Here is a 13476-nt window from a genome sequence, read left to right on the forward strand (position 1 = left end):
AATCATAATATTATTTACACTCAAACCTCCCATTTTTTTTCTTATCTCGGTCATTTTTCATATATATTTTAGACAGTTTTTCAAATACGTACCTTAAAGATATTTTTCTAGTAATGTATATCTAACGTGTTTCGGCGCTCCTTATCATTTGGCACGCTGTGCAATTGCACCGGTCACACCACTCTAAGACCGGCCCTGTATGCAACTTTACTCAATGTAAAAGAGAGAGATCGGAGCTCCAATGTATACGCACCTTAAGGAGAACGCGAAGAGAACTGTTTAAAGAATGAATATGGTCAGCTGAGTTTTGTCTGATCCAAAGGTGTTAAATTCCTCGAACGCTGTGTTTCGTATCTGGCAACGAATTTTATAAATGGCGCCTTTTAAACAATTGTTGTTTGTAAATAATGTCACACCTCTACGAATATTTGTTTCGCGGTTGTTTTCGGTAACACCCGTTCATTGCGGATTTTCAGGTTTCAAAATTCGCGATAAATTGTACAGTCGAAAAGCTGCTCAAGAATTTCTATTTCGCTTAAACCATTCCGAAAGAAGTATTTTGCTCGAAGAATTACAACGACTCGAAAACCAAGCATCGGCTGTACAAAGTTTGTTCATTTTGTTTATTGATGCAGTTCATCTATGTATGTAAAATGATCAGTGATTTAAACTGCATAATGCTAATTAGTAGTATGCAGCAATGCAATGTTTTAAACCGATTGTAAGATTTTGTAATAAATTTGCTGTAACGCCAGTTAGATGGTGATGATTAGAGCCCGAAAGTTAAGGCACTAAAAATGATCGAAATAGGCCGGCAAGAAGGCACTAAAATAGGCATTTATAATTTTTTAAGGAAGAAAAAATATCTAAAAACAAAGGTATTAAGGGTCCAAAAACTAGCTGAAAAATTGATTGCACTTTAATCCGTCTATTGTTTTAATTATAGTTTATAATAACTGCATTATTATCCGAGTTAAATTGATTTCAAACCTAAAATAAAATGTAATAACAGCTGCCCCTGTAATCATGTCGCCTCATGCCTGGCGCTGGTGACATCCTCCTCGAACATACTAAAGGGTTTACAAGTATTTAACATTGATGAGAGGGGCTGAAGAGGGCCACAGTCTGAAAGAAATCCCAGAGGGTAATGGGCACAAATGGGAAGCACCAGATTGGCTCATCTATCAGTGGAGAGTGATGCTTGATTACCACAATTGCATAGCAAGATAACAGCAGAAGCCCAGGAAAATTTTGTGGAATCACTTCAGATTGTTTCACTGCTACCTCAGGCTCTTTGTCAAAGCCACAAAAAGCAACAAGATGGGTCTAACAAGCACTCCATGCAAAGAACAACTGCAGCAAAACAAATGCAAAAGAAGTAGATGTAAGAACCTGATTTTTGAAAACAACAGGAACATAAAGGTTGGGAAAAAATAAAAAGGTAATCATTGATCATGATCGTTCTTTTGATTTGAAGAGTTTGAAGCTAGTGTTTTGTTTTCAGGAGTTGAAGATTGCTTTGGAATGAAAGACTTGATAAGAGTAAATGACTATCCTAGTTGGCTTGAAAGATGGAAAAAGGGAAAATATTTTCCATATTGGACTAGTCATCAGAGTTTGGGAGGCAATATAGAACTGTCCCTCACGAGAAAATAGAATAAAGTTATGAACTCATTCATTTGCCCTGCTATGCCAGACATTTCGGCAGTAAAAAACCACTGAAAGCATGAACAGACAAAGTGAAAACAATCTTATACGTCTTTTGAAACTGATTTTAATTTTAAGTTCGTCGAAATAATCAAAGTAGAAATTTTTCTCTCTCTATAAACTCTTATTTTGAAATTATTGTTTTTTAATGCTTTTTTTCCTTTTATTAATATTTCTCGTGCTTAATTTCCCAATGTTTCTCATCTTCAATATTTTTTCTCATAAATGTTTCATAATTTTAGGTTGTATTTTTTGTGATAATAAAAATCATTTCATAATTTCTTGATAATAACTATTTTTTTTTAATTTACAAATATTTTTCTTCCTTAAATATTTTTCATCATTCATGAACTTTTTGAACATAATGTATTTTTGTCAAAGCAAAGTTTGAAGATATTGATTTTAAACTTATTTTTTTAATAACTAGTTCAACTTGAGAAACAAGGGGTCCAAATTTGGAAATTAGTTTTCTAATTTGGATCAGTTTCATTTTTTCGGTTTTCATGATAACATTTAAATATGAAAGGAGATATGTTTTAAAAATCATATTTTCAAACAAATATAATACCTAACATCCCACTCAGTTTTTTGATTTTTTGACGAATAGTATGACAGTAATTTAGCGAAGGGAGTGGTCCAATTTAAGCTACTTTCCCTATTATTATGCATATTAATGAAACTTTCAATAGTTTAGATCCCTTGTTTGACTTGAGGGCCCACTTGTGAAGACACCAATTACTACAGTAATGGAATTTGCAGAAGCCTGTGTAAGAATTTTTTATGCTTTTGTTGTATGTTGATGGAAGTGTGAATTTCAAAGGGAACCCCTTTCCATCATTCTATAATGGGGGAAGCAGAGCTTACTTAATTTGGCTGACGAGAACAAGGGGAAGTTTTGCTTACTTTTGCTGACAAGTAGGAGGGTCAAAAATAGTTGAAAATATGCAGACGTTACACTTGAATGACCCCTTATGTTTGTAAACTGAAGTACCGTTCTGCAATTAAACAACATTTTTTACATATAATAAAAATATAGTGAAAAAAAGCACTGGGGAGGGAAGGGGCTCCAGGTAATGCTACCCTCTTATAAATGTGACGTATTTTAAGCCTACTGTATGATCTTTTTGATGATCTCAATTGAACAAAAACTTAACGGGAAGATATTTTTCCAAGCAAATATATCTGTGCAAAGTTTATTGAAAAAGAAAAAACATGGTTTAAAAAAGAGACCATGTCAGTGCCATCTTAATGCATGGGCCCACCCGGGCACCTCAAGAGAAGAGGGGCCTCACAAAAATGAGGTTCGGTTGAAATTTTCTAGAATTTACCAGGTAGGGCCTCAGAAAAACCACTTCGCCCGGGGGGGCCCCATGATGCTCTTAACACTAGAAAGACAGATGGGCGTCTTTATGACCCTGCATGCTGTTTAAGCTTACATATCTCTGCTAAGAATAAACTGAATCACCTGGAATTTCTCTACTGTTCCTGAATTAGCATGTTCTTATTGTATCCCAAAGTTTTTTGCGTTATCTTTTTTAATAACGAAGATACGAGCGGATATACCTAGAAAGACAGAAGGGGGTCATTGTGACCCTTTCTTAGGCCCTATATCTTAGCACATTATGTGGTAAATACTACTGTCATCGTCAATTGATTTCTAAGTAGGTTATCCTTCTGAAAGTCTTTTTTTGCATTTGACTTTCCGTGTGACCTTTCTTTTCCCCTCATTCTTATCTGCAAGTGGCCGTCATCAGGTGTGTAATTTTTGGTTTTTGTCAAGCATTTTTTCCATATTATCCGATAAATTGTTTGTCCTGGGACATAGAAACTTTGAGTGTATGTGATCATTTCAAATAGTTTAGAAATGGCGAGAAAACATATATTTACTGAAGAAGAAATACTCCAGGAGTTGCAAAGATTAGATGAGAGAATCTCTGGAAGCAGTCATGATGAAAGTGCAGAAGAGCATGAGATCCACCCTATGCCGAACTGTGGAGAAACAAGTAGCGGTTCTGGTGACAAAGATTTGAATCAAAATAAAATTATTTCTCCAATAGTGCATCAGTTGGTACAAAATAGAACACCATCGAGAAATAAGAAAAGTACAATCATGAAAAATGATACCTTGTTGAAGCCACAGAAACGATCTAAGATCTTGCTCTTGCATCTTTACTATAGAATTCATTTATAGGATTTCTATATCCGAGAGCTCAATCCATCTTTCGCTGGTCAAGAAACTGCAGCAGATGGGAGCATATGGAAAATCATAGCACCTTCCTCAACTTTAGGACGTCGAGGATCTCAAAATATATTGAGAGAAAATCAAGGCCCCACATTTTATGCGTCAAAAAACATAAATGAAAGTGTTCTGAGTTCGTGGCGCCTTATTTTCAGCGATAAAATTATGTGTCATATACAGAAATGTACAGAAGCTGAAGCTCATCGCCATCTAAATGAAACTTCTTGGTCAGTTTCTGTGCCTGAACTAGATGCAATGATATCCATTATGTACACATGAGGTATATATGGTGTAAAAAACTTTCCCCTGAATTCATTGTGGTCGTCGGTTTGGGGTCCTCCTTTTTTCCTAAACAATGACAAGAGATCATTTCAATGAAATTTTGAAATTCATGAGATTCGATTTTTAAGTTTGAAAGGTCTGAAAGATTGAAAACTGGTAAATTTGCTCTTGCATCTTTACTATAGAATTCATTCATAGAAAACAGTGCGGCTTGCTACAAACCAGGGCCCAATCTAACTGCCGATGAACAACTTTTACCCTCAAAAGCAAGATGTCCATTTACACAATATAACCCAAGTAAGCCAGATAAATTTGGGATAAAATTCTGGCTTCTTGTCTGCGTTGACTCCAAATATATTCTAAACGGTTTTCCTTACACTGGAGCAGATAACACCAGACCAGCAAATCAAAATGTCCATGAACATGTTGTAATTCAATTAGTCGAATCTTATCTAGGAAAAGGTCGAAACATAACAGATAATTATTTTACATCACTGAGATTATGTGCATTTTTGAAATCAAAATTGACAAGCTTGGTTGGGACCCTTTGAAAAGACCATTGTGAGGTGCCACCAACTGCAAAAAAAGGAAAACCAAGATCTATACTCGTCGATCATATTCAAAACTGGAACTGATATCACTCTGACATCTTATCAGGGAAAAAGAATAAAAATGTTCTATTTCTGAGTTCACTTCATACTGATGCAACTTTCAACGAAAACAAAAAAAATACCCCAGAAACAGTTGCCTATTATAACGAAACTAGATATGGAGTCGATCGTGGATCAAATGGTGCGATTATGCATGACCAAGACTGGAAGTCGTCGCTGGCCAAAGCATGTATTTTCTAACATTTTGGATATGTCAGCAATAAATGCTTTGATTTTGTACAAACAAGTCACAGAAAAAAAAAATCACTCAGAGAACTTACATATTGCAGTTATGTGAAGAACTCTGTGCTGAGTATTTCAACTTGAAACTTCAATTCAAAATGCGATAATATACAAAACACCTATTGATGGAGACAAAAAACGACAGAAATGCCAAGTAAGAAGGAACTGCAAAGACAATAAAACACTTCAATCTTGTACGCAATGCAAAAAACCAGTGTGTGGCAAATGTGCATGAGAGAGGTGATTTGTACAGAATGCTTTGAGTGCTAGATAAAAACCATAGGCGGAGATAGACTTGGAAGTCTGGGGGGGGGGCACGGTCATTATTTCTGGGGGGCACGATGATGATGTCAATTCATCTATACATATATGCATTAGATGAGTCGACTTCACCTTTGATGCTTGGGGGCAATGCCCTCCTGCGCACCCCCCCCCCCGTATCTTCACCCATGAAAAAAACAAAATATATTATTAAAAGGTCAGTGGTTTCACCCTTTGTTTTTTATATTATAACTCTGTTTTAAAGATGATATATGATGATTTGAAACATTAAGGTATCCGAAAATTGCCATAAAACTATGGGAGGTCATTTTAACCCCATCATCTTGTTTTTCTAGGTATACTCTTGCAATCTGTCTTTCTAGTGTTAAGATGGCCATGGATGCCAAAATTGAAAAATTGTTATTTGAATGTGTACCTTGAACAATTTTTTTTTTTCAGATGTTGGAAGCATTTGTCCACCCACATCGCAGCAGTTACGAGCAGTTGCTGCTCACAATGCAATGCCATTTATTGGTTTTGGGTTTTTGGACAATCTAATAATGATTGTAGCAGTAAGAAATACATTATTATCATTCACTTTGAAAATTATATCAATATTTTAATCTGTATTAGATTGAAAATTATACTTATCCCTATTTAATTAACCCTGCACAGAAATATGACAATGAGTAGAATCAGGGCCGCAACTAGATGCTTGATCACCCTGGGCAAGTGCGCATTTTGGCGCCTCCTTGTAATGTTGAAGGTAAAGTTTGAGAATGCAATTTGCCCCCCCCCTCTGGTCCAGCGCCCAGGGCACGAGACCCGCCTGTTCCCCCCTAGTTGCGGCCCTGAGTAGGATAGCTATTCAATACACACAAACCTTGGTGATATTTGTGCTGACTTGAAAAACATTACGTTTGAACAAAATGAAACAACTTAGATGCACTATATGCATTTTTTAATAATCTGAGTTTTCTTGAAATAAATAGAGACCCCAGTAGCACAACAACATATATAACAATATGGTCCCGATATTGTACTATCGGAATGTCAGAGGAATATCAGATGTCATAACTGTTATATAGGACGATCTTGTCCTAGCTCAGTTATGACAGTGCAAATTATTTATTGATTAAGTCTTTAATTTTTCAGTCGAATATGTATTTGGTTCCATATGAATATTCTTTGCTTTGAAGAACAACTTGGAATAATGTAATTATTTTAATTTAGTTTGAAATACATAGATCTATATCGTGAATGTGACAGATCTATATTCGGAATCTGACATAGATCTATATCGTGAATGTGACAGATCTATATTCGGAATCTGACATAGATCTATATCGTGAACCTGACAAAAAAATTTATATCTCATACACAATATCTTGATGATATATATGAAAAACATTTCATCAATTATAATTACTTTATCCGAGGTGAGACTGATTAAAGACGTGTGATTTTATTATATACTATTTATTAATGAAAACATAACGAGAACTAACTGGATTAATAAATGTATAGAATATAGACAAAGCCATAATGCAGCGACCTCCCCAATGTGACTGGGCATTGATACAGGACGTAAACACATAAACTGGATGGTCTTGACTACTGTTTTTACATCTTGTTGCCAGATACAAGAGTTCTCCCATGCTTAATGAGGCTTTTCGAATAGACATCATAATCATCATCAGCATCGCTCCTGAGGGACATACACTGGATGATCCCCATAGAGATCAATGTTAAAAATGCAGATTTTAGTATAGAAATGTAGAAATTCAGTCTTGTTTTCCGCCACATCAATAATTTTAAAAATTAAATTGAATCTTTGGTTTTCGAAATATTGAGCTCGCTTAGAGATATGAGGCCTAAAAAATTAAATATAAAATAATGAGCCAGACCCACTTTTGAGGTGGATATTCATGCAATAACATTGATTTCAAATTTATATTTATATCTTCTGAAGTGGTAAAATGAGAATTAATGTCTCTGTATTGTCTTATATTATCCAATTACATCAATCCATATAGTTTAGGATGTTTTTAAATTAATTTTGTAAAAATTAATACACCCAACGTATTTAGGTTTGTTTAGGTTAAATTTGTTGTTTAGTATTTTTTGAAAGAAAAAAAGGCAGATCGATAACTTGAAGTTAAAAAAGAATTCGAAATTTCTAGCTCCCATTAAAAAGAAAAAAAAACGATTCATTTCCATGTATCTTTAATTTAGATTTGTTTCTTTCATGAATCGCACAGGAAGTCGCTATATTGGTTACCTTGTATGTCCCTCAAAAAAAAAAGGAAAATATCACGTGATCCAAAAAGCCTCATTGAACAATTAATCTGTGACATACTCTTGCAGGTATGTGTTGCCATGTTGACCTTCGAAGCTGAGTATCAGGTTGGTCTGTGACTGGTACATCCTGACTGTTTCTTGGTTGCGGTTGAACATGTGAATTTTGGGAGTAATCAGGTTGTTGCTGATACATTCTTGGATAACAAAACTCTTGCCATCTGGGTTGTTGTTGAATCTGTTCGTCAGAGTCCTCATTGTCATTAAATTTTGTAGTTGCCATGAAGGAGACTGACTTTTTTGTTCTGACTTTTGTTCTTGACCTCTGTTTTTCTCAGTTGATCAATGTGCCTTTTGAAAGAATAGCCATCATCCAACTTCACTTGATAGTGAAGCTTTCCAAATTTTTGAATGAGACAGTACCAAGTTTCCATACAGTGCAATTGTTTATATAACAACAGGCTTGTATTCTGTCTCCCACGCTTAATTGTCTAGACTTGATTGTGCTTTCAGTGTTCTTAATGTGTTTCCTGAGTCGAAGAGCATGGAGTTGAATACAGATGTTGTGTTGCAAATACATTTCAGCTGGAGTTTTACCATTTGACAATGGAGTGGCTCGATATTGAAAAACTCTTTCTTTTTTGCGCCCCCCCCCCCCCCGAAAAATTTTGTGCACCTCCCTTGAGAAAAGATTATGGTGTATTTTTTCAGTAAAAAAAAAAAGAAACCCCTTTCGGGAAGAAAAAAAGTGGAATGCCCTTCCTTTCCCCCCCTCCCCATGAAAAAATCCAGCATACGATACGGCATTTGTATATGCAGCAAAACATCGCTACAACGATAATCGATAATAAATACATCTACAATGATATTTTTTTCAAATCTTGTTTGGAATTGCCTGGCTTAATGTTAAACTCTCAGTACAACGACATCATCTACTATGATAAACGCCTCTATAACACGATATTCTTAGGAGAATTTTGAAATCGCTACTACAATATTTTGCACTAAATGATCACCGAAAGCTAACGTTATTTGTATTGCTGCACTATGTGTACAACACAAAAGCACTATGCGGTAAGCTTCTGTACAGGAACAATACACATCTAAGTGAATTTTATAAATAAACTAATGAATTACAATTTTTTGTAATGAATAAATACATAAAAGCGCATTTTCCGATAATATTAACAATGCCGATATAGAAAAAAATGACAATAGCATACATTTGATCACACGTAAGGATAATGTTACCTCTTTAATCCCTCTACCACAATATTTTTTTTTTGATCCGTAGAATATTGTTATATCCAGGTTTCACTGTATAATGTTTCACTAAATAATAAAATATAATTGTGTGTGTGTGTTAAATATTATCACATTTCGAGATATGATTATGTGATTTGTATATAATTTTACGCAATACAATAGAGCTCCCCTATGGGCCAGTTAAAAGAACGAATTGGTTAGGCGATATGGTTTTCCCATAGAAATTTTTGATTGCCATTTTCACGAGGGTGGGGGGGGGGGGTTACGTTCTTTTTTCCAGCAATAATTTTATAATAATTTTCCCTATAATCTCGGCTCTGGGGGGGGGGGGGTTAGAACCCTAAACCCCCTCTGCATATGCCAATGGTGATCGTGATTCATGGTTGGCAGGCAGGGCCGCAACTGGGGGGGGGGGACAAGCAGGTATCTTGCCCAGGACCAGAAGAGTGCGTAAAATTAATCTTTTATAGCCTCTTCTTCAAAATTACGGGGGGGGGGGGAATGTCAATATATGTGCTTACCTCAGCTGATCAAGCATGTAGTTGCGGCCCTGATGGCTAGAGTTCAATGTCAAAGTCTCTCGATTAACGATAATACCTCTATTATGGTATTTTTCTTCGTCCGCAGAATATTGTTATATCGAGATTTCACTGCAGTTTTATCATGCATAATACTAGCTACAATACCCGGCACTGCCCATGTTTTCTTCATTTATTGGGAGGATTGGAAAAGTGACAAAACATTACAAAGGAATAAATATATAATACTGGCAGGATTAAAGAAGTGACAAGCCATTGTAAAGGGACATGTAAAACGCATTACTAGGGAACCACGGTAACCAAAGTAAACATTCCGAAAGTGATTGTTGAGGCCCAGAAATCATTGTTGCCCGACGATTTTTCGTCCATTTCAGGTGTCTGCCCTTCTCTGACGAACTTTTAAAGTAGCCTATCGTTCAATCCGGGCCCTGTTTGGTATATATCCAAATTTTGGCGACGATCGATCTAAAATTGTGGATTTGTATAGAGAACATACACACAGACAGAAAATCAATTATATATAGATGCTAGCTATAATACCCGACCGCTGTGGTGGTCGAGTGGTTATAGTGACGGACTCGCGATGCGAGGATCCGGGTTCGAACCCCACAGTAGTGGTTGGCTGAAGTTGGTTTTCTGTGGTTCCCAACTTCAAGGCGCGAATGCGAGCCGATCTCCCCGTTAAAAAGTCTCGCCACAGAGAGCAACAGGCCTACAACGTTACAAATATTCAATCATTACACTTCACTCACAATTTGAAGTATAGATGGCAGCACTGAAATATCATACACAACACTAGCTACACACTCACTTTGTTCCAGACTCTGCCACAAAGCTGGGCTGGAAGAGATCTCGGCAACGGGATAAGTCCGGTGGCAGAGACCCTGGCGTTCATTCATTCAGCTATAATACCCGGCGCTGCCTGGGTTTTCTTCAATGAGGCTGTTTGGATCACGTGATATCTCCCTCTTTCTTTGAGGGACATGCAAACCATGTCTAAGTTAACCAATATGGCGACTTCATGAAATAAACAAATCTAGATTTAAAGAAATATAGAAACGAATATATTTTTTCCCCTTTTTTTTAAGGGGCGCTAGGTATTTCGATCCCCCCCCCCCCTGAACTTTAAGTTATCGATCTGCCAGTTTCAGCTTTCAAAAATGCTTAATTGAAGCTGTGGAATTTCTTCGATGTACTTTATGGGCCCATAATTAATTTTAAAACATCCTAAACTATGAATTTATGCAGTTGAAATCAATGTTATTGCATGAATATATCCAACTCAAAAGTAGGTCCAGCTAATTACTTAATATTTAATCTCCCAGGCTTCGTATATCTCTAATTGAACTCAATATTTCAGAAATCTAGAATTCAATACAATTTTTAAAATTATTGATGTGACAGAAAACTCCACAAAATTTCAGCATTTCTACAGTAAAATCGGCAATTTTAACACTGATTTCTATGAGGATCACCCTTTTCTTGACCCTCAAAGCGATGCTGATGATGATTATGACGTCTATTCAAAAAAGCCTTGTTACTGGCAGGATTGAAAATGTATCAAACCATTATAAAGGCATAAACTATTATACATATGCATATACTAACAGAATTAAAGAAGTGACAAACCGTTGTAAAGGCATACACAAGTCTGAAACGCATTGCTAGGGAACCACGGTAATCAAAGTAAACGTTCGGAAAGTGATTGTTGAGGCCCAAAAACCATTGTTGCCAGACAGTTTTTTGCCCGTTTGGGGCATTTGCCCTGCTTTGACAAAATTTTAAAGTAGCCTATCGTTCAAGTCGGGTCCAATTTGGTATATATGCAAAATTGGGTGACGATCTATCTAAAATTGTAGATTTGTATAGAGAACATACACACACACAGACAGACAGAAAATGAATGTTATATATATAGATATATGCACAGTATCAAATTTATCCTTAGTTTCTCTCAGATAAAATATCCACCGCATCTCTATAGTTTCGTTGTTCCCCAAGCAAGCAAGTATACTCATACTACACCAAATGAAACTACTGTAGAATCTCTACACATGACGAACCAGTTTGAAACGTGTTTTACACAAAACAAAATTTCTATCCAAACGTTTAACTTCAATTTAGAACATCAAAGATTATTCCTATAACGCACGGGTTCTCAAACCTTTGTCATGGTGTGAGGTTTTCGAAAATATTCTTTGTTAAACAGCTCTGGAGAGCCGGTGGAGCTCGCGGATAAGCATTGAATAGGGGGAAAGGGTGCCTCAGGTGGAAAAAGTTTGAGACGCCCTGCTTTAACGTGAAGTTATTCCATGCAATGATTTTTTTGATAAAACGAAGCGATTCCGTTATGCCAGGCGATTCACTGCAGGCGTGCAAAAAGAATAAATAAATTTAGTGAATTAAAGAGTTAAAGTAATAATACTGAAAACTATTTTCATTGGCCTTGGTTGAAGCACCGGCCTGAAAAATTGTGTGTGAGAACTGAAATAATTCAAATATTTATGTTCACTTCATCTATTCAAATATTTATGTTCACTTCATCGTTTCAAATATTTATGTTAACTTCATCTATTCAAATATTTATGTTCACTTCATCGTTTCAAATATTTATGTTAACTTCATCTATTCAAATATTTATGTTCACTTCATCGTTTCAAATATTTATGTTAACTTCATCTATTCAAATATTTATGTTCACTTCATCGTTTCAAATATTTATGTTAACTTCATCTATTCAAATATTTATGTTAACTTCATCTATTCAAATATTTATGTTCACTTCATCTATTCAACTGAGCAACTTTACAATTCTGTTAGTCGTTTATACGACGTTCAAGAGGCCGAGTCAAAACGTTTTATGTATAAGTCGAAGTGAATATAACACATGGGCGGAGATACGGAGGGGGGGGGGCAGCATCACAGGTGGAGTCGACTGATCTAATGTATATATGTATATATGAGCTGACATCATCATCATCGTGCCCCCCAGCAATAATGGCCTTGCCCCCCTAGACTTCCAAATCAATCTCCGCCTATGATATAACAGCCTTTTTAAAAAATTATCCTCCCCTCATACATATAAAATGTTATAAAATTTTATGTGTGTAATTGCATTCCAATTCTGTTCTAAAAAAATATTTCATACTTGAGAGGAAATTAAATCAAATTTCAAATCATTTAAAGAAATAAAATTTGCCACAACATTACCTTTGGGACACGACATTGAGTACAAAATTGCAACAAAATCTTCTCGACTTGCGAAAATTTCCCCATCTTGGACTTTTTTTTTGGCAGTAGATGATTTTCAATCAGGAGCTTGCTCTTTGGTTGTTTCTCTACTTTATAATCGTTTCAAAAAGTTGAAACGAACATGTTCAACTGGTTTGCAAGCAGGGCCGTTATTTCAACTTTTTCCAAGGGGGTGGGCAAAATTCTTCCAGGGAGGGTCAAAACACATGTACTCAATGTATGTATATATATATTTGTACATATTTATACCATTTTTAGTGTATTTTCAAAAGCCAGGGAAGGCCGTTGCACTCCCCCTAAATGACGGGCCTGTTTGCAAGATGAACTTTCGTTATCAATTTAAAATTCTTCCAAAATTTCCAGTTTTTTTAGAGAGAGTGTTTTTTGTTTTTCCGACATTACGAACGATGAATTTGACACAGTCAGCAAGCAGTGCCGTCTGAACGCATGGACCCACCCGAGCACGGCCCGGGGGCCTCAAGAGAAGAGGGGGGTCTCACAAAAATGGGAAGTAATTGAAATTTTCGAGAATTCTCTAGGTTGGGCCTCAGAAAAATCAATTGGCCCGGAGGCCCATGATGCTCTTAAGACGGCCCTGTCAGCAAGCAAAGCACCACATCGAAAGAAAGTTCTACAGGAAATGATCGAAAGAACTTGCTGTGCATGTGTACCTATTTTCGGCTGACCTGTATCCCCCTAATGCTTACAGTAGACTTTCTCACCCTCTCGGGATAACGTT

General features: G+C 36.2%; 1 protein-coding gene across 5 annotated transcripts in view; it reads left to right on the top strand.

The window, feature by feature from the left end:
- Positions 1-367: 367 nt before the first annotated feature.
- LOC149084774 (transmembrane protein 65) overlaps positions 368-13476 on the top strand; it is a 102094-nt gene continuing 88985 nt past the window's right edge. For all 5 annotated transcript variants that reach the window (XR_016192757.1, XM_089232516.1, XM_089232517.1 and 2 more), the window contains exons 1-2: positions 368-608; positions 5842-5954. Coding sequence is in view for 4 of the 5 variants with exons in the window: in XM_089232516.1 (XP_089088642.1) it covers positions 374-608; positions 5842-5954 (348 nt within the window). In the remaining variant the exon portion in view is untranslated. The remainder of the gene's footprint in view (positions 609-5841; positions 5955-13476) is intronic.

Source organism: Pholcus phalangioides, unplaced genomic scaffold (genome assembly GCF_987345545.1).
Source record: "Pholcus phalangioides strain wild (caught in Gottingen) unplaced genomic scaffold, Ppha-v1.0 ptg000007l_1, whole genome shotgun sequence".
NCBI classification, from domain to species: domain Eukaryota; kingdom Metazoa; phylum Arthropoda; class Arachnida; order Araneae; family Pholcidae; genus Pholcus; species Pholcus phalangioides.